Source organism: Oncorhynchus kisutch, unplaced genomic scaffold (assembly GCF_002021735.2).
Source record: "Oncorhynchus kisutch isolate 150728-3 unplaced genomic scaffold, Okis_V2 scaffold3711, whole genome shotgun sequence".
In the NCBI taxonomy this organism is placed as follows: Eukaryota; Metazoa; Chordata; class Actinopteri; order Salmoniformes; family Salmonidae; genus Oncorhynchus; species Oncorhynchus kisutch.
In genome coordinates, this window is record NW_022265656.1 from 262,097 (window position 1) to 288,945 (window position 26,849).

A 26,849-nucleotide genomic window follows, 5' to 3' on the forward strand; every position below is an offset into this window, starting at 1 on the left:
CATGGCCCTGGGTGAGAGCTGCTACTCCTTTAAGACCCATGGCCCTGGGTGAGAGCTGCTCCTTTAAGACCCATGAACCTGGGTGAGAGCTGCTCCTTTAAGACCCATGGCCTTGGGCGAGAGCTGCTGCTCTTTTAAGACCCATGGCCCTGGGTGAGAGCTGCTACTCCTTTAAGACCCATGGCCCTGGGTGAGAGCTGCTCCTTTAAGACCCATGAACCTGGGTGAGAGCTGCTACTCCTCTAAGACCCATGAACCTGGGTGAGAGCTGCTACTCCTTTAAGACCCATGAACCTGGGTGAGAGCTGCTGCTCTTTTAAGACCCATGAACCTGGGTGAGAGCTGCTACTCCTTTAAGACCCATGGCCCTGGGTGAGAGCTGCTACTCCTTTAAGACCCATGGCCCTGGGTGAGAGCTGCTCCTTTAAGACCCATGAACCTGGGTGAGAGCTGCTACTCCTTTAAGACCCATGGCCCTGGGTGAGAGCTGCTACTCCTTTAAGACCCATGGCCCTGGGTGAGAGCTGCTACTCCTTTAAGACCCATGGCCCTGGGTGAGAGCTGCTACTCCTTTAAGACCCATGGCCCTGGGTGAGAGCTGCTACTCCTTTAAGACCCATGGCCCTGGGTGAGAGCTGCTACTCCTTTAAGACCCATGGCCCTGGGTGAGAGCTGCTGCTCCTTTAAGACCCATGAACCTGGGTGAGAGCTGCTACTCCTTTAAGACCCATGGCCCTGGGTGAGAGCTGCTACTCCTTTAAGACCCATGAACCTGGGTGAGGACTGTTTATACTTTGCTTCAGTAGAAGTGAAAAACGCCCGGTGCTATGCTTACAGGGTGTGTGTGTGTGTGTGTGTGTGTGTGTGTGTGTGTGTGTGTGTGTGTGTGTGTGTGTGTGTGTGTGTGTGTGTGTAAAGGGAGGATGATGGATCTCTGTTTGTGGACGTGGATCATTGAGTACATCGTTTGCTTCCTAAATGGCACCCTATTCCCTATGTAGTGCACTACTTTGGGCCTGGGCGCTGGTTAAAAGTAGTGCACTATAGATTTGGGATGCTCTCCATCAACTCATGGTGTGAGAGGAGACAGAGATGTAATTCACTAGGCTTCTTCTGATTGGTGAGGGAGAATTATACAGTATGGGCCTCTAGGCTCTGTTACTAGGTAGAGTAGAACGACGTCTGGGAAAGAGTGAGTGATGTGACTGGCTGACTGAGTGAGTGACTGAGTAAGTGAGTGACTGAGTGAGTGACTGAGTGAATAAGAAGGAGAACAAAACAACATGGTATATCAGTAGTGAGTACCAAAACAACATGGAGATCAGTAGTGTGTACCAAAACAACATGGTATATCAGTAGTGAGTACCAAAACAACATGGTATATCAGTAGTGTGTACCAAAACAACATGGTATATCAGTAGTGAGTACCAAACAACATGGAGATCAGTAGTGAGTACCAAAACAACATGGAGATCAGTTGTGAGTACCAAAACAACATGGAGATCAGTAGTGAGTACCAAAACAACATGGTATATCAGTAGTGAGTACCAAAACAACATGGTATATCAGTAGTGAGTACCAAAACAACATGGAGATCAGTTGTGAGTACCAAAACAACATGGTATATCAGTAGTGAGTACCAAAACAACATGGAGATCAGTTGTGAGTACCAAAACAACATGGAGATCAGTTGTGAGTACCAAAACAACATGGAGATCAGTTGTGAGTACCAAAACAACATGGAGATCAGTAGTGTGTACCAAAACAACATGGAGATCAGTAGTGAGTACCAAAACAACATGGAGATCAGTTGTGAGTACCAAAACAACATGGAGATCAGTAGTGTGTACCAAAACAACATGGAGATCAGTAGTGTGTACCAAAACAACATGGAGATCAGTAGTGAGTACCAAAACAACATGGAGATCAGTAGTGAGTACCAAAACAACATGGAGATCAGTAGTGAGTACCAAAACAACATGGTAGATCAGTAGTGAGTACCAAAACAACATGGAGATCAGTAGTGAGTACCAAAACAACATGGAGATCAGTAGTGAGTACCAAAACAACATGGAGATCAGTAGTGTGTACCAAAACAACATGGAGATCAGTAGTGAGTACCAAAACAACATGGTAGATCAGTAGTGAGTACCAAAACAACATGGAGATCAGTAGTGAGTACCAAAACAACATGGAGATCAGTAGTGAGTACCAAAACAACATGGTAGATCAGTAGTGTGTACCAAAACAACATGGTAGATCAGTAGTACCATGTCCATTGGAGACCTTCTTCCCCGGCGTTGTTTTGTTTTTCCGCTGTGAGGACGGACAGGAAGTTGAGTTGTGGCTGTGAGCTGACATCCTGTCGTCACACTCCTCCTCTTCATCATCTTCATCCTCCAGATCCACATCATCCTGGGCACTCCCAAAGTACGCCATGTTGCCCGGCAACGCAGCCGAGCCTGAGAGGAAGGATGGGAGGGAGGAGAGTAGAGAGGGGGAGAACAGACAGAGGGATGGGCATGGAGGAAGAGAGGGACAGAGAGAGGAATGGGCATGGAGGAAGAGAGGGACAGAGAAAGGGATGGGCATGGAGGAAGAGAGGGACAGAGAGAGGGATGGGCATGGAGGAAGAGAGGGACAGAGAGAGGGAAACAGACACTTTTAGAAAGGAGTCTGTAGCACACAACTGAGCCGATATTACCACTAGCAACAAGAACATAGCACATAGCAACAAGAACATAGCACATAGCAACAAGAATATAGCACATAGCAACTAGCCGTAGCAACAAGAACATTCATTTATTGTAACTCAAACACATTTTGACGTAGAGATACTCAACACAATGATGAAGAGCTCTTATTGCAGTATGACTTGGTTTGAGGCCCTTGTTGGCATGGAAAATGCCAGATGTGCTTCAATCTTCCTCTGACCAGGAAATCAGCTGTCATTTTCTGTTTATTTTCCAATTCTACACGCTGAATCAGCATCGTTGGTCGACACCCAGCAGGTGATCACATGGCCACACCGACACGGTGTGTTTAGTGCTTTACTCATCTCCATCCATACTACCCACCTCCCTCCTCATCTCCATCTATACTACCCACCTCCCTCCTCATCTCCATCTATACTACCCACCTCCCTCCTCATCTCCATCTATACTACCCACCTCCCTCCTCATCTCCATCTATACTACCCACCTCCCTCCTCATCTCCATCTATACTACCCACCTCCCTCCTCATCTCCATCTATACTACCCACCTCCCTCCTCATCTCCATCTATACTACCCACCTCCCTCCTCATCTCCATCCATACTACCCACCCACCTCCCTCCTCATCTCCATCTATACTACCCACCTCCCTCCTCATCTCCATCTATACTACCCACCTCCCTCCTCATCTCCATCTATACTACCCACCTCCCTCCTCATCTCCATCCATACTACCCACCCACCTCCCTCCTCATCTCCATCTATACTACCCACCTCCCTCCTCATCTCCATCTATACTACCCACCCACCTCCCTCCTCATCTCCATCTATACTACCCACCCACCTCCCTCCTCATCTCCATCCATACTACCCACCTCCTCCTCATCTCCATCTATACTACCCACCTCCCTCCTCATCTCCATCTATACTACCCACCTCCCTCCTCATCTCCATCTATACTACCCACCTCCCTCCTCATCTCCATCTATACTACCCACCTCCCTCCTCACCTCCATCCATACTACCCACGTCCCTCCTCATCTCCATATATACTACCCACCTCCCTCCTCATCTCCATCTATACTACCCACCTCCCTCCTCATCTCCATCTATACTACCCACCTCCCTCCTCATCTCCATCTATACTACCCACCTCCCTCCTCATCTCCATCTATACTACCCACCTCCCTCCTCATCTCCATCTATACTACCCACCTCCCTCCTCATCTCCATCTATACTACCCACCTCCCTCCTCATCTCCATCTATACTACCCACCCACCTCCCTCCTCATCTCCATCTATACTACCCACCCACCTCCCTCCTCATCTCCATCCATACTACCCACCTCCCTCCTCATCTCCATCTATACTACCCACCTCCCTCCTCATCTCCATCCATACTACCCACCCACCTCCCTCCTCATCTCCATCTATACTACCCACCTCCCTCCTCATCTCCATCTATACTACCCACCTCCCTCCTCATAGTTGTAATCACGAGGAATAAAGACCACACCCAATATCCTTGTATTTAATTTTTTCCACTGTCTCTATGCACACTCACAGGACTCTACACACTCTCACACACGGACACTCCAACTCACACACAACATGCACACACTGTCACGTTAGCATAAATGATTCCGGAGACAGACGCAGGAATGCGTAATAGTAAAAAAAAATGTTTTAACCCAAATTACGACCCGTAATCATCTGCGCACAATGGTACGAAAGCCAAAACACACAGCACAGGTAGTCAAACATCCCAACAGCCCAATGGAAACCAAAGGGAACACTTATACAAGTACTAATCAGTGGGAACAGGGGCCAGGTAACCGTAATGAACGTTCCGGAGGGATCCGTGACACACACATTTATACTGACTCTACACACACATTTATACTGACTCTACACACACATTTATACTGACTCGACACACACATTTATACTGACTCTACACACACACACATTTATACTGACTCTACACACACACACATTTATACTGACTGGGTCTCGACCCCGCCCTGTGCAACTGGGTACTGGACTTCCTGACGGGCCGCCCCCAGGTGGTGAGGGTAGGCAACAACATCTCCACCCCGCTGATCCTCAACACTGGGGCCCCACAAGGGTGCGTTCTGAGCCCTCTCCTGTACTCCCTGTTCACCCACGACTGTGTGGCCACGCACGCCTCCAACTCAATCATCAAGTTTGCGGACGACACAACAGTGGTAGGCTTGATTACCAACAACGACGAGACGGCCTACAGGGAGGACGTGAGGGCCCTCGGAGTGTGGTGTCAGGAAAATAACCTCACACTCAACGTCAACAAAACTAAGGAGATGATTGTGAACTTCAGGAAACAGCAGAGGGAACACCCCCCTATCCACATCGATGGAACAGTAGTGGAGAGGGTAGTAAGTTTTAAGTTCCTCGGCGTACACATCACAGACAAACTGAATTGGTCCACCCACACAGACAGCATCGTGAAGAAGGCGCAGCAGTGCCTCTTCAACCTCAGGAGGCTGAAGAAATTTGGCTTGTCACCAAAAGCACTCACAAACTTCTACAGATGCACAATCGAGAGCATCCTGTCCGGCTGTAAGGCTCTCCAGAGGGTAGTGAGGTCTGCACAACGCATCACCGGGGGCAAACTACCTGCCCTCCTGGACACCTACACCACCCGATGTCACAGGAAGGCTATAAAGATCATCAAGGACAGCAACCACCCGAGCCACTGCCTGTTCACCCCGCTATCATCTAGAAGGCGAGGTCAGTACAGGTGCATCAAAGCTGGGACCGAGAGACTGAAAAACAGCTTCTATCTCAAGGCCATCAGACTGTTAAACAGCCACCACTAACATTGAGTGGCTGCTGCCAACACACTGACTCAACTCCAGCCACTTTAATAATGGGAATTGATGGGAAATTATGTAAAATATATCACTAGCCACTTTAAACAATGCTACCTAATATAATGTTTACATACCCTACATTATTCATCTCATATGTATACGTATATACTGTACTCTATATCATCTACTGCATCCTTATGTAATACATGTATCACTAGCCACTTTAACTATGCCACTTTGTTTACATACTCATCTCATATGTATATACTGCACTCAATACCATCTACTGTATCTTGCCTATGCCGCTCTGTACCATCACTCATTCATATATCTTTATGTACATATTCTTTATCCCCTTACACTTGTGTCTATAAGGTAGTAGTTTTGGAATTGTTAGCTAGATTACTTGTTGGTTATTACTGCATTGTCGGAACTAGAAGCACAAGCATTTCGCTACACTCGCACTAACATCTGCTAACCATGTGTATGTGACAAATAAAATTTGATTTGATTTGATTTACACACACACACACATTTATACTGACTCTACACAAACACACATTTATACGGACTCTACACACACACGCATTTATACTGACTCTACACACACACACACATACACACACACTGACACCAACACACACACATACACATTTATACTGACTCTACACACACACATTTATACTGACTCTACACACACTGACACTCCAACACACACACAACATGCACACACATTTATACTGACTCTACACACACACAGTCACATACAATCATCATTTACACTGCTGCTACTCTGTTTATCATATATCCTGATGCCTAGTCACCTTTAACCCTTTACATATCTACCTCTACCACTCCAGTGTCCCTGTACATTGTTAATATGTTACTGAACTGACCCTGTATATAGTATGTTTACCCCTCTACATTGTTAATATGTTACTGAACTGACCCTGTATATAGTATGTTTACCCCTCTACATTGTTAATATGTTACTGAACTGACCCTGTATATAGTATGTTTACCCCTCTACATTGTTAATATGGTACTGAACTGACCCTGTTTACAGCTTCTTACTTTCTCCTGTTATTTTTATTTCTTATTTTTATATCTCCTGTGTTTTTGTTCTACCTTGTTATTTTTAGTACCACATTGATATTGATTACTGCATTGTTGGGTTTAGAGTTTGTTAAAAAAGGCATTTCACTGTATTTGTGCACGTGACATTAAAACACATCTGGACACACCACATGTCTATAGGACACTCAGTATTAATAGCCCCTGGGCCATGACACTAACCAACCAACCCTGGAGGCATCAGCTGAACCTAATGACAGGAAGCGTCCCAAATGGCACCCTATTCCCTACATAGTGCACTACTTTTGATCAAGACCCATATGGCTCTGGTCAAAAAGTATGCACTTCAGTCTGTACGTGCCCTAGTCACAAGTAGTGCACTATGTAGGGAATAGGGTGCCATTTGGGACGAAGACAGCTCCCTCCGTCCCCCCGACCTCCCTCTAGTCCACCATGACGATGATCCTCACTGAGAGGAGACCCCAGGCTACTGCCCTCCTCACAATGGAGAGCCTGTTCAGCCTACTCAGCCCTCATCTCGGCCCAAGGGCAAATGAATGGCCATTTATCCTCTCTGAAGGTCAGCGGGTCCATGGCACTGCATGCCTGCCGCTTGGGCTGCCATGTGATCGTGCATTGGGGAGATAGTATGCAGAGTTGCATGGTGGGCTAGTAATTGATTGCAGTTAGGCTATGGCATTGGGGCTGGTGTGAATGTGTACGGGCATTGGGGAAAGATTCCATTGAGTTGCATGGGCTAGACCAAGATAATCGATCAGAAAGGCAATCATGATAATATAGTTGAATGGGATAGACCAAGATAATCGATCAGAAAGGCAATCATGATAATATAGTTGCATGGGCTAGACCAAGATAATCGATCAGAAAGGCAATCATGATAATATAGTTGCATGGGCTAGACCAAGATAATCGATCAGAAAGGCAATCATGATAATATAGTTGCATGGGCTAGACCAAGATAATCGATCAGAAAGGCAATCATGATAATATAGTTGCATGGGCTAGACCAAGATAATCGATCAGAAAGGCAATCATGATAATATAGTTGCATGGGCTAGACCAAGATAATCGATCAGAAAGGCAATCATGATAATATAGTTGCATGGGCTAGACCAAGATAATCGATCAGAAAGGCAATCATGATAATATAGTTGAATGGGAGAGAAAAACGCTGAGCTTTAATGCCAGTCTGCATTTGTACTGCTTTCCATAGTGCTACATGTTGAAGTATGACACTTGACATAAGACTAGTCTGAGCAGCAAGTGGGCAGGTCTTTGCTGTTCCTGGTGGTATGTGAGCTGGTTGGTAATGTAGTGTGCTGTGAGTGTGAGCTGGTTGGTAATGTAGTGTACTGTGAGTGTGAGCTGGTTGGTATTGTAGTGTACTGTGAACTGGTTGGTAATGTAGTGTACTGTGAGTGTGAGCTGGTTGGTATTATAGTGTACTGTGAGTGTGAGCTGGTTGGTATTGTAGTGTACTGTGAGTTGGTGGGTATTGTAGTGTACTGTGAGTGTGAGCTGGTTGGTATTGTAGTGTACTGTGAGCTGGTGGGTATTGTAGTATACTGTGAGTGTGAGCTGGTTGGTATTGTAGTGTACTGTGAGTTGGTTGGTAATGTAGTGTACTGTGAGTGTGAGCTGGTTGGTATTGTAGTGTACTGTGAGCTGGTTGGTATTATAGTGTACTGTGAGTGTGAGCTGGTTGGTATTGTAGTATACTGTGAGCTGGTTGGTATTGTAGTATACTGTGAGCTGGTTGGTATGGTAGTATACTGTGAGCTGGTTGGTATTGTAGTATACTGTGAGCTGGTTGGTATTGTAGTGTACTGTGAGTGTGAGCTGGTTGGTATTGTAGTATACTGTGAGCTGGTTGGTATTGTAGTATACTGTGAGCTGGTTGGTATTGTAGTATACTGTGAGCTGGTTGGTATTGTAGTGTACTGTGAGTGTGAGCTGGTTGGTATTGTAGTGTACTGTGAGTGCGAGCTGGTTGGTATTGTAGTGTACTATGAGCTGGTTGGTAGTGTAGTGTACTGTGAGCTGGTTGGTATTATAGTATAGTGTGAGTGTGAGCTGGTTGGTATTGTAGTGTACTGTGAGTGTGCGATGGTTGGTATTGTAGTGTACTGTGAGTGTGAGCTAGTTGGTATTGTAGTGTACTGTGAGTGTGAGCTGGTTGGTATTGTAGTGTACTGTGAGTGTGAGCTAGTTGGTATTGTAGTGTACTGTGAGTGTGAGCTGTTTGGTATTGTAGTGTACTGTGAGCTGGTTGGTATTATAGTGTACTGTGAGTGTTAGCTGGTTGGAATTGTAGTATACTGTGAGCTGGTTGGTATTGTAGTGTTCTGTGAGCTGGTTGGTATTGTAGTGTACTGTGAGCTGGTTGGTAATATAGTATACTGTGAGCTGGTTGGTATTGTAGTATACTGTGAGCTGGTTGGTATTGTAGTATACTGTGAGCTGGTTGGTATTGTAGTGTACTGTGAGTGTGAGCTGGTTGGTATTGTAGTGTACTGTGAGTGCGAGCTGGTTGGTATTGTAGTGTACTATGAGCTGGTTGGTAGTGTAGTGTACTGTGAGCTGGTTGGTATTATAGTATAGTGTGAGTGTGAGCTGGTTGGTATTGTAGTGTACTGTGAGTGTGCGATGGTTGGTATTGTAGTGTACTGTGAGTGTGAGCTAGTTGGTATTGTAGTGTACTGTGAGTGTGAGCTGGTTGGTATTGTAGTGTACTGTGAGTGTGAGCTAGTTGGTATTGTAGTGTACTGTGAGTGTGAGCTGTTTGGTATTGTAGTGTACTGTGAGCTGGTTGGTATTATAGTGTACTGTGAGTGTTAGCTGGTTGGAATTGTAGTATACTGTGAGCTGGTTGGTATTGTAGTGTTCTGTGAGCTGGTTGGTATTGTAGTGTACTGTGAGCTGGTTGGTATTATAGTATACTGTGAGCTGGTTGGTATTATAGTATACTGTGAGCTGGTTGGTATTGTAGTGTACTGTGAGCTGGTTGGTATTGTAGTGTTCTGTGAGCTGGTTGGTATTGTAGTGTACTGTGAGCTGGTTGGTATTGTAGTGTACTGTGAGCTGGTTGGTATTGTAGTGTACTGTGAGTGTGAGCTGGTTGGTATTGTAGTGTACTGTGAGTGCGAGCTGGTTGGTATTGTAGTGTACTATGAGCTGGTTGGTAGTGTAGTGTACTGTGAGCTGGTTGGTATTATAGTATAGTGTGAGTGTGAGCTGGTTGGTATTGTAGTGTACTGTGAGTGTGCGATGGTTGGTATTGTAGTGTACTGTGAGTGTGAGCTAGTTGGTATTGTAGTGTACTGTGAGTGTGAGCTGGTTGGTATTGTAGTGTACTGTGAGTGTGAGCTAGTTGGTATTGTAGTGTACTGTGAGTGTGAGCTGTTTGGTATTGTAGTGTACTGTGAGCTGGTTGGTATTATAGTGTACTGTGAGTGTTAGCTGGTTGGAATTGTAGTATACTGTGAGCCGGTTGGTATTGTAGTGTTCTGTGAGCTGGTTGGTATTGTAGTGTACTGTGAGCTGGTTGGTATTATAGTATACTGTGAGCTGGTTGGTATTATAGTATACTGTGAGCTGGTTGGTATTGTAGTGTACTGTGAGCTGGTTGGTATTGTAGTGTTCTGTGAGCTGGTTGGTATTGTAGTGTACTGTGAGCTGGTTGGTATTGTAGTGTACTGTGAGCTGGTTGGTATTATAGTATACTGTTAGCTCGTTGGTATTGTAATGTACTGAGAGCTGGTTGGTATTGTAGTGTACTGTGAGTGTGAGCTGGTTGATATTGTAGTGTACTGTGAGCTGGTTGGTAATATAGTGCATTGTGAGTGTGAGCTGGTTGGTATTGTAGTGTACAGTGAGTGTGAGGTGGTTGGTATTGTAGTGTACTGTGAGCTGGTTCGTTCTGTAGTGTACTGTGAGCTGGTTGGTATTGTAATGTACTGTGAGCTGGTTGGTATTGTAGTGTACTGTGAGCTGGTTGGTATTGTAGTGTACTGTGAGTGTGAGCTGGTTGGTATTGTAGTGTACTATGAGCTGGTTGGTAGTGTAGTGTACTGTGAGCTGGTTGGTATTGTAGTATACTGTGAGCTGTGAGCTGGTTGGTAATGTAGTGTACTGTGAGTGTGAGCTGGTTGGTATTGTAGTGTACTGTGACTGTGAGCTGGTTTGTATTGTAGTGTACTGTGATTTGGTTGGTATTGTAGTGTACTGTGAGCTGGTTGGTATTGTAGTGTACTGTGAGCTGGTTGGTATTGTAGTGTAATGTGAGCTGGTTGGTAGTGTAGTGTACTGTGAGCTGGTTGGTATTGTAGTGTACTGTGAGCTGGTTGTTACTGTAGTGTAATGTGAGCTGTGAACTGGTTGTTACTGTAGTGTACTGTGAGTTGGTTGGTATTATAGTGTACTGTGAGCTGGTTGGTAGTGTAGTGTACTGTGAGATGGTTGGTATTGCAGTGTAATGTGAGCTGGTTGGTATTATAGGTTACTGTGAGCTGGTTGGTATTGTAGTGTACTGTGAGCTGGTTGGTATTATAGTGTACTGTGAGCTGGTTGGTACTTTAGTGTACTATGAGCTGGTTGGTATTGTAGTGTACTGTGAGCTGGTTGGTATTGTAGTGTACTGTGAGCTGGTTGGTATTATAGTATACTGTTAGCTCGTTGGTATTGTAGTGTACTGAGAGCTGGTTGGTATTGTAGTGTACTGTGAGTGTGAGCTGGTTGATATTGTAGTGTACTGTGAGCTGGTTGGTATTATAGTGTATTGTGAGTGTGAGCTGGTTGGTATTGTAGTGTACTGTGAGCTGGTTGGTATTATAGTATACTGTGAGCTGGTTGGTATTATAGTATACTGTGAGCTGGTTGGTATTGTAGTGTACTGTGAGCTGGTTGGTATTGTAGTGTTCTGTGAGCTGGTTGGTATTGTAGTGTACTGTGAGCTGGTTGGTATTGTAGTGTACTGTGAGCTGGTTGGTATTGTAGTGTACTGTGAGTGTGAGCTGGTTGGTATTGTAGTGTACTGTGAGTGCGAGCTGGTTGGTATTGTAGTGTACTATGAGCTGGTTGGTAGTGTAGTGTACTGTGAGCTGGTTGGTATTATAGTATAGTGTGAGTGTGAGCTGGTTGGTATTGTAGTGTACTGTGAGTGTGCGATGGTTGGTATTGTAGTGTACTGTGAGTGTGAGCTAGTTGGTATTGTAGTGTACTGTGAGTGTGAGCTGGTTGGTATTGTAGTGTACTGTGAGTGTGAGCTAGTTGGTATTGTAGTGTACTGTGAGTGTGAGCTGTTTGGTATTGTAGTGTACTGTGAGCTGGTTGGTATTATAGTGTACTGTGAGTGTTAGCTGGTTGGAATTGTAGTATACTGTGAGCCGGTTGGTATTGTAGTGTTCTGTGAGCTGGTTGGTATTGTAGTGTACTGTGAGCTGGTTGGTATTATAGTATACTGTGAGCTGGTTGGTATTATAGTATACTGTGAGCTGGTTGGTATTGTAGTGTACTGTGAGCTGGTTGGTATTGTAGTGTTCTGTGAGCTGGTTGGTATTGTAGTGTACTGTGAGCTGGTTGGTATTGTAGTGTACTGTGAGCTGGTTGGTATTATAGTATACTGTTAGCTCGTTGGTATTGTAATGTACTGAGAGCTGGTTGGTATTGTAGTGTACTGTGAGTGTGAGCTGGTTGATATTGTAGTGTACTGTGAGCTGGTTGGTAATATAGTGCATTGTGAGTGTGAGCTGGTTGGTATTGTAGTGTACAGTGAGTGTGAGGTGGTTGGTATTGTAGTGTACTGTGAGCTGGTTCGTTCTGTAGTGTACTGTGAGCTGGTTGGTATTGTAATGTACTGTGAGCTGGTTGGTATTGTAGTGTACTGTGAGCTGGTTGGTATTGTAGTGTACTGTGAGTGTGAGCTGGTTGGTATTGTAGTGTACTATGAGCTGGTTGGTAGTGTAGTGTACTGTGAGCTGGTTGGTATTGTAGTATACTGTGAGCTGTGAGCTGGTTGGTAATGTAGTGTACTGTGAGTGTGAGCTGGTTGGTATTGTAGTGTACTGTGACTGTGAGCTGGTTTGTATTGTAGTGTACTGTGATTTGGTTGGTATTGTAGTGTACTGTGAGCTGGTTGGTATTGTAGTGTACTGTGAGCTGGTTGGTATTGTAGTGTAATGTGAGCTGGTTGGTAGTGTAGTGTACTGTGAGCTGGTTGGTATTGTAGTGTACTGTGAGCTGGTTGTTACTGTAGTGTAATGTGAGCTGTGAACTGGTTGTTACTGTAGTGTACTGTGAGTTGGTTGGTATTATAGTGTACTGTGAGCTGGTTGGTAGTGTAGTGTACTGTGAGATGGTTGGTATTGCAGTGTAATGTGAGCTGGTTGGTATTATAGGTTACTGTGAGCTGGTTGGTATTGTAGTGTACTGTGAGCTGGTTGGTATTATAGTGTACTGTGAGCTGGTTGGTACTTTAGTGTACTATGAGCTGGTTGGTATTGTAGTGTACTGTGAGCTGGTTGGTATTGTAGTGTACTGTGAGCTGGTTGGTATTATAGTATACTGTTAGCTCGTTGGTATTGTAGTGTACTGAGAGCTGGTTGGTATTGTAGTGTACTGTGAGTGTGAGCTGGTTGATATTGTAGTGTACTGTGAGCTGGTTGGTATTATAGTGTATTGTGAGTGTGAGCTGGTTGGTATTGTAGTGTACTGTGAGCTGGTTGGTATTATAGTATACTGTGAGCTGGTTGGTATTATAGTATACTGTGAGCTGGTTGGTATTGTAGTGTACTGTGAGCTGGTTGGTATTGTAGTGTTCTGTGAGCTGGTTGGTATTGTAGTGTACTGTGAGCTGGTTGGTATTGTAGTGTACTGTGAGCTGGTTGGTATTGTAGTGTACTGTGAGTGTGAGCTGGTTGGTATTGTAGTGTACTGTGAGTGCGAGCTGGTTGGTATTGTAGTGTACTATGAGCTGGTTGGTAGTGTAGTGTACTGTGAGCTGGTTGGTATTATAGTATAGTGTGAGTGTGAGCTGGTTGGTATTGTAGTGTACTGTGAGTGTGCGATGGTTGGTATTGTAGTGTACTGTGAGTGTGAGCTAGTTGGTATTGTAGTGTACTGTGAGTGTGAGCTGGTTGGTATTGTAGTGTACTGTGAGTGTGAGCTAGTTGGTATTGTAGTGTACTGTGAGTGTGAGCTGTTTGGTATTGTAGTGTACTGTGAGCTGGTTGGTATTATAGTGTACTGTGAGTGTTAGCTGGTTGGAATTGTAGTATACTGTGAGCCGGTTGGTATTGTAGTGTTCTGTGAGCTGGTTGGTATTGTAGTGTACTGTGAGCTGGTTGGTATTATAGTATACTGTGAGCTGGTTGGTATTATAGTATACTGTGAGCTGGTTGGTATTGTAGTGTACTGTGAGCTGGTTGGTATTGTAGTGTTCTGTGAGCTGGTTGGTATTGTAGTGTACTGTGAGCTGGTTGGTATTGTAGTGTACTGTGAGCTGGTTGGTATTATAGTATACTGTTAGCTCGTTGGTATTGTAATGTACTGAGAGCTGGTTGGTATTGTAGTGTACTGTGAGTGTGAGCTGGTTGATATTGTAGTGTACTGTGAGCTGGTTGGTAATATAGTGCATTGTGAGTGTGAGCTGGTTGGTATTGTAGTGTACAGTGAGTGTGAGGTGGTTGGTATTGTAGTGTACTGTGAGCTGGTTCGTTCTGTAGTGTACTGTGAGCTGGTTGGTATTGTAATGTACTGTGAGCTGGTTGGTATTGTAGTGTACTGTGAGCTGGTTGGTATTGTAGTGTACTGTGAGTGTGAGCTGGTTGGTATTGTAGTGTACTATGAGCTGGTTGGTAGTGTAGTGTACTGTGAGCTGGTTGGTATTGTAGTATACTGTGAGCTGTGAGCTGGTTGGTAATGTAGTGTACTGTGAGTGTGAGCTGGTTGGTATTGTAGTGTACTGTGACTGTGAGCTGGTTTGTATTGTAGTGTACTGTGATTTGGTTGGTATTGTAGTGTACTGTGAGCTGGTTGGTATTGTAGTGTACTGTGAGCTGGTTGGTATTGTAGTGTAATGTGAGCTGGTTGGTAGTGTAGTGTACTGTGAGCTGGTTGGTATTGTAGTGTACTGTGAGCTGGTTGTTACTGTAGTGTAATGTGAGCTGTGAACTGGTTGTTACTGTAGTGTACTGTGAGTTGGTTGGTATTATAGTGTACTGTGAGCTGGTTGGTAGTGTAGTGTACTGTGAGATGGTTGGTATTGCAGTGTAATGTGAGCTGGTTGGTATTATAGGTTACTGTGAGCTGGTTGGTATTGTAGTGTACTGTGAGCTGGTTGGTATTATAGTGTACTGTGAGCTGGTTGGTACTTTAGTGTACTATGAGCTGGTTGGTATTGTAGTGTACTGTGAGCTGGTTGGTATTGTAGTGTACTGTGAGCTGGTTGGTATTATAGTATACTGTTAGCTCGTTGGTATTGTAGTGTACTGAGAGCTGGTTGGTATTGTAGTGTACTGTGAGTGTGAGCTGGTTGATATTGTAGTGTACTGTGAGCTGGTTGGTATTATAGTGTATTGTGAGTGTGAGCTGGTTGGTATTGTAGTGTACTGTGAGTGTGAGGTGGTTGGTATTGTAGTGTACTGTGAGCTGGTTCGTTCTGTAGTGTAATGTGAGCTGGTTGGTATTGTAATGTACTGTGAGCTGGTTGGCATTGTAGTGTACTGTGAGCTGGTTGGTATTCTAGTGTACTGTGAGTGTGAGCTGGTTGGTATTGTAGTGTACTGTGAGCTGGTTGGTAGTGTAGTGTACTGTGAGCTGGTTGGTATTGTAATATACTGTGAGCTGTGAGCTGGTTGGTAATGTAGTGTACTGTGAGTGTGAGCTGGTTGGTATTGTAGTGTACTGTGACTGTGAGCTGGTTTGTATTGTAGTGTACTGTGATTTGGTTGGTATTGTAGTGTACTGTGAGCTGGTTGGTATTGTAGTGTACTGTGAGCTGGTTGGTATTGTAGTGTAATGTGAGCTGGTTGGTAGTGTAGTGTACTGTGAGCTGGTTGGTATTATAGTATACTGTGAGCTGGTTGGTATTATAGTATACTGTGAGCTGGTTGGTATTGTAGTGTACTGTGAGCTGGTTGGTATTGTAGTGTTCTGTGAGCTGGTTGGTATTGTAGTGTACTGTGAGCTGGTTGGTATTGTAGTGTACTGTGAGCTGGTTGGTATTGTAGTGTACTGTGAGTGCGAGCTGGTTGGTATTGTAGTGTACTATGAGCTGGTTGGTAGTGTAGTGTACTGTGAGCTGGTTGGTATTATAGTATAGTGTGAGTGTGAGCTGGTTGGTATTGTAGTGTACTGTGAGTGTGCGATGGTTGGTATTGTAGTGTACTGTGAGTGTGAGCTAGTTGGTATTGTAGTGTACTGTGAGTGTGAGCTGGTTGGTATTGTAGTGTACTGTGAGTGTGAGCTAGTTGGTATTGTAGTGTACTGTGAGTGTGAGCTGTTTGGTATTGTAGTGTACTGTGAGCTGGTTGGTATTATAGTGTACTGTGAGTGTTAGCTGGTTGGAATTGTAGTATACTGTGAGCCGGTTGGTATTGTAGTGTTCTGTGAGCTGGTTGGTATTGTAGTGTACTGTGAGCTGGTTGGTATTATAGTATACTGTGAGCTGGTTGGTATTATAGTATACTGTGAGCTGGTTGGTATTGTAGTGTACTGTGAGCTGGTTGGTATTGTAGTGTTCTGTGAGCTGGTTGGTATTGTAGTGTACTGTGAGCTGGTTGGTATTGTAGTGTACTGTGAGCTGGTTGGTATTATAGTATACTGTTAGCTCGTTGGTATTGTAATGTACTGAGAGCTGGTTGGTATTGTAGTGTACTGTGAGTGTGAGCTGGTTGATATTGTAGTGTACTGTGAGCTGGTTGGTAATATAGTGTATTGTGAGTGTGAGCTGGTTGGTATTGTAGTGTACAGTGAGTGTGAGGTGGTTGGTATTGTAGTGTACTGTGAGCTGGTTCGTTCTGTAGTGTACTGTGAGCTGGTTGGTATTGTAATGTACTGTGAGCTGGTTGGTATTGTAGTGTACTGTGAGCTGGTTGGTATTGTAGTGTACTGTGAGTGTGAGCTGGTTGGTATTGTAGTGTACTATGAGCTGGTTGGTAGTGTAGTGTACTGTGAGCTGGTTGGTATTGTAGTATACTGTGAGCTGTGAGCTGGTTGGTAATGTAGTGTACTGTGAGTGTGAGCTGGTTGGTATTGTAGTGTACTGTGACTGTGAGCTGGTTTGTATTGTAGTGTACTGTGATTTGGTTGGTATTGTAGTGTACTGTGAGCTGGTTGGTATTGTAGTGTACTGTGAGCTGGTTGGTATTGTAGTGTAATGTGAGCTGGTTGGTAGTGTAGTGTACTGTGAGCTGGTTGGTATTGTAGTGTACTGTGAGCTGGTTGTTACTGTAGTGTAATGTGAGCTGTGAACTGGTTGTTACTGTAGTGTACTGTGAGTTGGTTGGTATTATAGTGTACTGTGAGCTGGTTGGTAGTGTAGTGTACTGTGAGATGGTTGGTATTGTAGTGTAATGTGAGCTGGTTGGTATTATAGGTTACTGTGAGCTGGTTGGTATTGTAGTGTACTGTGAGCTGGTTGGTATTATAGTGTACTGTGAGCTGGTTGGTACTTTAGTGTACTATGAGCTGGTTGGTATTGTAGTGTACTGTGAGCTGGTTGGTATTGTAGTGTAATGTGAGCTGGTTGGTATTATAGTATACTGTTAGCTCGTTGGTATTGTAGTGTACTGAGAGCTGGTTGGTATTGTAGTGTACTGTGAGTGTGAGCTGGTTGATATTGTAGTGTACTGTGAGCTGGTTGGTATTATAGTGTATTGTGAGTGTGAGCTGGTTGGTATTGTAGTGTACTGTGAGTGTGAGGTGGTTGGTATTGCAGTGTACTGTGAGCTGGTTCGTTCTGTAGTGTACTGTGAGCTGGTTGGTATTGTAATGTACTGTGAGCTGGTTGGTATTGTAGTGTACTGTGAGCTGGTTGGTATTCTAGTGTACTGTGAGTGTGAGCTGGTTGGTATTGTAGTGTACTGTGAGCTGGTTGGTAGTGTAGTGTACTGTGAGCTGGTTGGTATTGTAATATACTGTGAGCTGTGAGCTGGTTGGTAATGTAGTGTACTGTGAGTGTGAGCTGGTTGGTATTGTAGTGTACTGTGACTGTGAGCTGGTTTGTATTGTAGTGTACTGTGATTTGGTTGGTATTGTAGTGTACTGTGAGCTGGTTGGTATTGTAGTGTACTGTGAGCTGGTTGGTATTGTAGTGTAATGTGAGCTGGTTGGTAGTGTAGTGTACTGTGAGCTGGTTGGTATTGTAGTGTACTGTGAGCTGGTTGTTACTGTAGTGTAATGTGAGCTGTGAGCTGGTTGTTACTGTAGTGTACTGTGAGTTGGTTGGTATTATAGTGTACTGTGAGCTGGTTGGTAGTGTAGTGTACTGTGAGATGGTTGGTATTGTAGTATATTTTGATCTGGTTGGTATTATAGGTTACTGTGAGCTGGTTGGTATTGTAGTGTACTGTGATCTGGTTGGTATTATAGTGTACTGTGAGTATGAGGTGGTTGGTATTGTAGTGTACTGTGAGATGGTTGGTTCTGTAGTGTACTGTGAGCTGGTTGGTATTGTAATGTACTGTGAGCTGGTTGGTATTGTAGTGTACTGTGAGCTGGTTGGTATTGTAGTGTACTGTGAGCTGGTTGGTATTGTAGTGTACTGTGAGTGTGAGCTGGTTGGTATTGTAGTGTACTGTGAGTGTGAGCTGGTTGGTATTATAGTGTACTATGAGCTGGTTGGTAGTGTAGTGTACTGTGAGCTGGTTGGTATTGTAGTATACTGTGAGCTGTGAGCTGGTTGGTAATGTAGTGTACTGTGAGTGTGAGCTGGTTGGTATTGTAGTGTACTGTGAGCTGGTTGGTATTATAGTGTACTGTGAGTGTTAGCTGGTTGGAATTGTAGTATACTGTGAGCTGGTTGGTATTGTAGTGTTCTGTGAGCTGGTTGGTATTGTAGTGTACTGTGAGCTGGTTGGTATTATAGTATACTGTGAGCTGGTTGGTATTATAGTATACTGTGAGCTCGTTGGTATTGTAATGTACTGTGAGCTGGTTGGAATTGTAGTGTACTGTGAGCTGGTTGGTATTGTAGTGTACTGTGAGCTGGTTGGTATTATAGTATACTGTGAGCTGGTTGGTATTGTAGTGTTCTGTGAGCTGGTTGGTATTGTAGTGTACTGTGAGGTGGTTGGTATTGTAGTGTACTGCGAGCTGGTTGGTATTATAGTGTTCTGTGAGCTGGTTGGTATTGTAGTGTACTGTGAGCTGGTTGGTATTATAGTATACTGTGAGCTGGTTGGTATTATAGTGTTCTGTGAGCTGGTTGGTATTGTAGTGTACTGTGAGCTGGTTGGTATTATAGTATACTGTTAGCTCGTTGGTAGTGTACTGTACTGAGAGCTGGTTGGTATTGTAGTGTACTGTGAGTGTGAGATGGTTGATATTGTAGTGTACTGTGAGCTGGTTGGTATTGTAGTATATTTTGATCTGGTTGGTATTATAGGTTACTGTGAGCTGGTTGGTATTGTAGTGTACTGTGATCTGGTTGGTATTATAGTGTACTGTGAGTATGAGGTGGTTGGTATTGTAGTGTACTGTGAGATGGTTGGTTCTGTAGTGTACTGTGAGCTGGTTGGTATTGTAATGTACTGTGAGCTGGTTGGTATTGTAGTGTACTGTGAGCTGGTTGGTATTGTAGTGTACTGTGAGCTGGTTGGTATTGTAGTGTACTGTGAGTGTGAGCTGGTTGGTATTGTAGTGTACTGTGAGTGTGAGCTGGTTGGTATTATAGTGTACTATGAGCTGGTTGGTAGTGTAGTGTACTGTGAGCTGGTTGGTATTGTAGTATACTGTGAGCTGTGAGCTGGTTGGTAATGTAGTGTACTGTGAGTGTGAGCTGGTTGGTATTGTAGTGTACTGTGAGCTGGTTGGTATTATAGTGTACTGTGAGTGTTAGCTGGTTGGAATTGTAGTATACTGTGAGCTGGTTGGTATTGTAGTGTTCTGTGAGCTGGTTGGTATTGTAGTGTACTGTGAGCTGGTTGGTATTATAGTATACTGTGAGCTGGTTGGTATTATAGTATACTGTGAGCTCGTTGGTATTGTAATGTACTGTGAGCTGGTTGGAATTGTAGTGTACTGTGAGCTGGTTGGTATTGTAGTGTACTGTGAGCTGGTTGGTATTATAGTATACTGTGAGCTGGTTGGTATTGTAGTGTTCTGTGAGCTGGTTGGTATTGTAGTGTACTGTGAGGTGGTTGGTATTGTAGTGTACTGCGAGCTGGTTGGTATTATAGTGTTCTGTGAGCTGGTTGGTATTGTAGTGTACTGTGAGCTGGTTGGTATTATAGTATACTGTGAGCTGGTTGGTATTATAGTGTTCTGTGAGCTGGTTGGTATTGTAGTGTACTGTGAGCTGGTTGGTATTATAGTATACTGTTAGCTCGTTGGTAGTGTACTGTACTGAGAGCTGGTTGGTATTGTAGTGTACTGTGAGTGTGAGATGGTTGATATTGTAGTGTACTGTGAGCTGGTTGGTATTATAGTGTATTGTGAGTGTGAGCTGGTTGGTATTGTAGTGTACTGTGAGTGTGAGGTGGTTGGTATTGTAGTGTACTGTGAGCTGGTTGGTTCTGTAGTGTACTGTGAGCTGGTTGGTATTGTAATGTACTGTGAGCTGGTTGGTATTGTAGTGTACTGTGAGCTGGTTGGTATTGTAGTGTACTGTGAGTGTGAGCTGGTTGGTATTGTAGTGTACTGTGAGCTGGTTGGTATTATTGTATACTGTTAGCTCGTTGGTATTGTAATGTACTGAGAGCTGGTTGGTATTGTAGTGTACTGTGAGTGTGAGCTGGTTGATATTGTAGTGTACTGTGAGCTGGTTGGTATTATAGTGTATTGTGAGTGTGAGCTGGTTGGTATTGTAGTGTACTATGAGTGTGAGGTGGTTGGTATTGTAGTGTACTGTGAGCTGGTTCGTTCTGTAGTGTACTGTGAGCTGGTTGGTATAGTAATGTACTGTGAGCTGGTTGGTATTGTAGGGTACTGTGAGCTGGTTGGTATTGTAGTGTACTGTGAGTGTGAGCTGGTTGGTATTGTAGTGTACTGTGAGCTGGTTGGTATTGTAGTGTACTGTGAGTGTGAGCTGGTTGGTATTGTAGTGTACTGTGACTGTGAGCTGGTTGGTATTGTAGTGTACTGTGAGCTGGTTGGTATTGTAGTGTAATGTGAGCTGGTTGGTAGTGTAGTGTACTGTGAGATGGTTGGTATTGTAGTGTACTGTGAGCTGGTTGGTATTGTAATGTACTGAGAGCTGGTTAGTATTGTAGTGTACTGTGAGTGTGAGCTGGTTGTTACTGTAGTGTACTGTGAGTTCGTTGGTATTATAGTGTACTGTGAGCTGGTTGGTATTGTAGTATATTTTGATCTGGTTGGTATTATAGGTTACTGTGTGCTGGTTGGTATTGTAGTGTACTGTGAGCTGGTTGGTATTATAGTGTACTGTGAGCTGGTTGGTACTTTAGTGTACTATGAGCTGGTTGGTATTGTAGTGTACTGTGAGCTGGTTGGTATTGTAGTGTACTGTGAGCTGGTTGGTATTATAGTGTACTGTGAGCTGGTTGGTATTGTAGTGTACTGTGAGCTGGTTGGTACTGTAGTGTACTGTGAGCTGGTTGGTATTGTAGTATACTGTGAGCTGGTTGGTATTGTAGTATACTGTGAGTGTTAGCTGGTTGGAATTGTAGTATACTGTGAGCTGGTTGGAATTGTAGTATACTGTGAGCTGGTTGGTATTGTAGTGTTTTGTGAGCTGGTTGGTATTGTAGTGTACTGTGAGCTGGTTGGTATTATAGTATACTGTGAGCTGGTTGGTATTGTAGTGTTCTGTGAGCTGGTTGGTATTGTAGCGTACTGTGAGCTGGTTGGTATTATAGTATACTGTGAGCTGGTGGGTATTGTAATGTACTGAGAGCTGGTTGGTATTGTAGTGTACTGTGAGTGTGAGCTGGTTGATATTGTAGTGTACTGTGAGCTGGTTGGTATTATAGTGTATTGTGAGTGTGAGCTGGTTGGTATTGTAGTGTACTGTGAGTATGAGGTGGTTGGTATTGTAGTGTACTGTGAGATGGTTGGTTCTGTAGTGTACTGTGAGTGTGAGCTGGTTGGTATTGTAGTGTACTGTGAGTATGAGGTGGTTGGTATTGTAGTGTACTGTGAGCTGGTTGGTATTGTAGTGTACTGTGAGTGTGAGCTGGTTGGTATTGTAGTATACTGTGAGTGTGAGCTGGTTGGTATTATAGTGTACTATGAGCTGGTTGGTAGTGTAGTGTACTGTGAGCTGGTTGGTATTGTAGTATACTGTGAGCTGTGAGCTGGTTGGTGATGTAGTGTAATGTGAGTGTGAGCTGGTTGGTATTGTAGTGTACTGTGAGCTGGTTGGTATTATAGTGTACTGTGAGTGTTAGCTGGTTGGAATTGTAGTATACTGTGAGCTGGTTGGTATTGTAGTGTTCTGTGAGCTGGTTGGTATTGTAGTGTACTGTGAGCTGGTTGGTATTATAGTATACTGTGAGCTGGTTGGTATTGTAGTGTACTGTGAGCTGGTTGGTATTGTAGTGTACTGTGAGCTGGTTGGTATTGTAGTGTACTGTGAGCTGGTTCGTACTGTAGTGTACTGTGAGCTGGTTGGTATTGTAGTGTACTGTGAGCTGGTTCGTACTGTAGTGTACTGTGAGCTGGTTGGTACTGTAGTGTACTGTGAGCTGGTTGGTACTGTAGTGTACTGTGAGCTGGTTGGTACTGTAGTGTACTGTGAGCTGGTTGGTACTGTAGTGTAACGTTGTGTGGGCCACTGACTGTAAGTGATTTATTAGCCGGTTGACTGGGTTCTCCGTCTCCCTGCCACAGGAAAGGCTAATATATTCTACAGGCCTTTAGGCTATAGGCTTATTCTGTCTACGTCCCAAATGGTGCACATCCTTTGTAGTGCACTACTTTTGAACAGGACCCATAAGGCTCTGGTGAAAAGTAGTGCACCACATAGGGAATAGCTGCTAATAAAGCTGGTGGTTTTCTTCCCTTTTCCTCTATAATAAATGAGTATATAGTGTTACAGGAAACACATTATTACTCCAATAATGCAAATAAAGACACATTATTTACCAACGGTAAAGTACAGCAGGACTCATTCATTCACTTCCTGGTCTACAACGGTGGTGTGTTACATGTACCTGGTCTACAATAGTGTTTTTTGCTAGATGTAACTAACCTTGGTGGTGCCCTGAGGAGTGTCTTGAAGTTAAATGTAGAGTAAACTAGTGTTAGATTCAGATGGACCAAAAGGGCAGAATGGAAAATGTGACATAGGTAAGGGATCTTTAGTCATTTTCTGTTCCATTTCCTAACGATTGTACATATGTTGAATCACCACCGTTTGTCGACACCCAGCAGGTGATGTGCAGTGCAGAGCTGTCATTCGTTATAGTATGTCTTGTCCTTAACTGCTCTGTGGAAGAGCTTTGGTTTTCTTGTCAACAGAGGCTTAACAACCCAGCAGGGGTCTATAACATAACGGGTTTGTCAATCAGTCAGCCAGCCAGCCAGCTAGCCATTCAGTCCGCCAGCCAGTCAGCCATTCAGTTCACCAGTCCGCATGGTCAGCCAGACAGCCAGCCAGTCTGTCTCCCAGTCAGCCATTCAGTCCACCAGCCAGCCAGCCAGCTAGCCATTCAGTCCGCCAGCCAGTCAGCCAGCCAGTCTGTCTCCCAGTCAGCCATTCAGTCCGCCAGCCAGTCAGCCAGCCAGTCTGTCTCCCAGTCAGCCAGCCAGTCAGCCATTCAGTTCCCCAGTCCGCATGGTCAGCCAGACAGTCTGTCTCCCAGTCAGCCAGCCATTCAGCCAGTCTGTCTCCCAGTCAGCCATTCTGTCTCCCAGTCAGCCAGCCAGTCTGTCTCCCAGTCAGCCAGCCAGTCAGCCATTCAGTTCACCAGTCCGCATGGTCAGCCAGACAGCCAGTCAGTCTGTCTCCCAGTCAGCCAGCCAGTCAGCCATTCAGCCAGTCTGTCTCCCAGTCAGCCAGTCTGTCTCCCAGTCAGCCAGCCAGTCAGTTCACCAGTCCGCATGGTCAGCCAGGCAGCCAGTCAGGCAGCCAGTCAGGTACACTAATTCACCAGGGCTCAGAGGGAGACAGGCAGAAGAGAAAGGCTGGTTTGTTTACAGCAGCAGTCTGTTTGTCAGTCTGTCTCAGGAGAGCTCCTCTAACAGGCCTGCTGTTTCCTGGCTGCCTAGAGATCTGATAACAGGCCTGCTGTCTCCATGAATACACAGCAGGGTTTGTTACACAGTGTACTGTGACTATACAAGTGTGAAGATGCTCTTTCTGCACAAGAGAGATTTGCTTATTTGCTCATGGTGGCGCAATGCGCAGGTTGACAGGATGCCATAGCTCTCTGTTGTTCATGACAGATAGTATAATAGGTTAATAAATAAACTATTTTCTTCCTCACAACAATGATGTGAAAGTAGAGTACACTGGGGGATAAATCATATCTATTTCCTACATCCTGTCACGCCCTGACCATAGAGAGCTGTTTATTCTCTATGTTGGTTGGGTCGGGGTGTGATTTAGGGTGGGTTATCTAGGGGAATTGTATATCTATGTTGGCCTGCTATGATCCCCAATCAGAGGCAGCTGTTAATCATTGTCTCTGGTTGGGGATCATATTTAGGTAGCCATTTTCCCCATTGTGATTTGTGGGATCTTGACTATGTTTGTGTGTAGTTGCTTTCTGCACTGCATGTAGCGTCACGGTTCGTTTATTCGCTTGATTGTTTTTTGTGCTTTAAGTTTCTCTTCTAAATAAAAGGATGGAAACATACCACACTGCATCTTGGTCCACTCATTTCAACGACCGTGACACATCCGACCTGTGACTGGGAATCCCACAGGGTGGCGCACAGCATCGTCCGGGTTTGGCCGGGGTAGGCCGTCATTGTAAATAATAATTTGTTCTTAACTGACTTGCCTAGTTAAATAAAGGTTAAATAAAGGTTAAATTTAAAAAATACAGCGAATACAGAGTTCTGGTGTCTTCAGGATTCTACTGTCATGTATGTTCTCCTACAGTCAGTTTGTACACATCACAATATCTCAGGCCTGGATTATGTTCCGTGTTATTTGATAGATGACTTAGTGAAAATCACTACACAATACTGTACATGCAGCCTATGCATTTGACTGAGTGTATTCGATTGAACATCTATCAAATGGAGATTGATTCATATTCTGACTTGACACGCTCAACATTTAAATGTTTGTTCTTGGATTTTCTGCAGCTTTCCAAGTTAAATAGATGTAAATAAAGGAGCTTTCATCGTGTTTGAAATAACTGACTACTTTTCCCAGCTAGACTTTTAGACTGATATCCAGTGAGCATATGAAGTCATGTCTGTGTGAAAGATCAGCTGTTCGGTTGGAAAGCACTGCTTTAAAACACAACGACTACATTCCAAATGGCACCCTATTCCCTATATAGTGCACTAGTCAGAAGTAGTATATAGGGAAAAAGGTGCAATTTGGGACGCAACCCAACAGCTAGTGCTGCTGCTGGTCCATTGACACTTCACTACTATACTGTTCCATTGACACCACTACTATACTGTTCCATTGACACTCCACTACTATACTGTTCCATGGACACTCCACTACTATTCTGTTCCATTGACACCACTACTATACTGTTCCATTGACACCACTACTATACTGTTCCATTGACACCACTACTATCCTGCTCCATTGACACCACTACTATACTGTTCCATTGGCACTCCACTACTATACTGTTCCATTGACACCACTACTATACTGTTCCATTGACACCACTACTATACTGTTCCATTGACACCACTACTATACTGTTCCATTGACACCACTACTATACTGTTCCATTGACACTCCACTACTATACTGTTCCATTGACACCACTACTATACTGTTCCATTAACACCACTACTATACTGTTCCATTGACACTCCACTACTATACTGTTCCATTGACACTCCACTACTATACTGTTCCATTGACACCACTACTATACTGTTCCATTGACACCACTACTATACTGTTCCATTGACACCACTACTATACTGTTCCATTGACACCACTACTATACTGTTCCATTGACACCACTACTATACTGTTCCATTAACACCACTACTATACTGTTCCATTGACACCACTGCTATACTGTTCCATTGACACTCCACTACTATACTGTTCCATTGACACCACTGCTATACTGTTCCATTGACACCACTACTATACTGTTCCATTGACACCACTGCTATACTGTTCCATTGACACCACTACTATACTGTTCCATTGACACCACTACTATACTGTTCCATTGACACCATTACTATACTGTTCCATTGACACCATTACTATACTGTTCCATTGACACTCCACTACTATACTGTTCCATTGACACTACTACTATACTGTTCCATTGACACCACTACTATACTGTTCCATTAACACCACTACTATACTGTTCCATTGACACCACTGCTATACTGTTCCATTGACACTCCACTACTATACTGTTCCATTGACACCACTGCTATACTGTTCCATTGACACCACTACTATACTGTTCCATTGACACCACTACTATACTGTTCCATTGACACCACTACTATACTGTTCCATTGACACCACTACTATACTGTTCCATTAACACTCAACTACTATACTGTTCCATTGACACCACTACTATACTGTTCCATTGACACCACTACTATACTGTTCCATTGACACCACTACTATACTGTTCCATTGACACCACTACTATACTGTTCCATTAACACTCAACTACTATACTGTTCCATTGACACCACTACTATACTGTTCTATTGACACCACTACTATACTGTTCCATTGACACCACTGCTATACTGTTCCATTGACACTCCACTACTATACTGTTCCATTGACACTACTACTATACTGTTCCATTGACACCACTACTATACTGTTCCATTAACACCACTACTATACTGTTCCATTGACACCACTGCTATACTGTT

General features: G+C 44.0%; 1 protein-coding gene across 2 annotated transcripts in view; it reads right to left on the reverse strand.

The window, feature by feature from the left end:
- The window catches only part of LOC109876517 (protein Jumonji), a 108,288-nt gene that overhangs the window by 30,067 nt on the left and 51,372 nt on the right, over nucleotides 1-26,849 (reverse strand). For both annotated transcript variants that reach the window (XM_031820865.1, XM_031820864.1), the window contains exon 5: nucleotides 2,271-2,462. In XM_031820865.1, coding sequence (XP_031676725.1) covers nucleotides 2,271-2,462 — 192 coding nt within the window. The remainder of the gene's footprint in view (nucleotides 1-2,270; nucleotides 2,463-26,849) is intronic.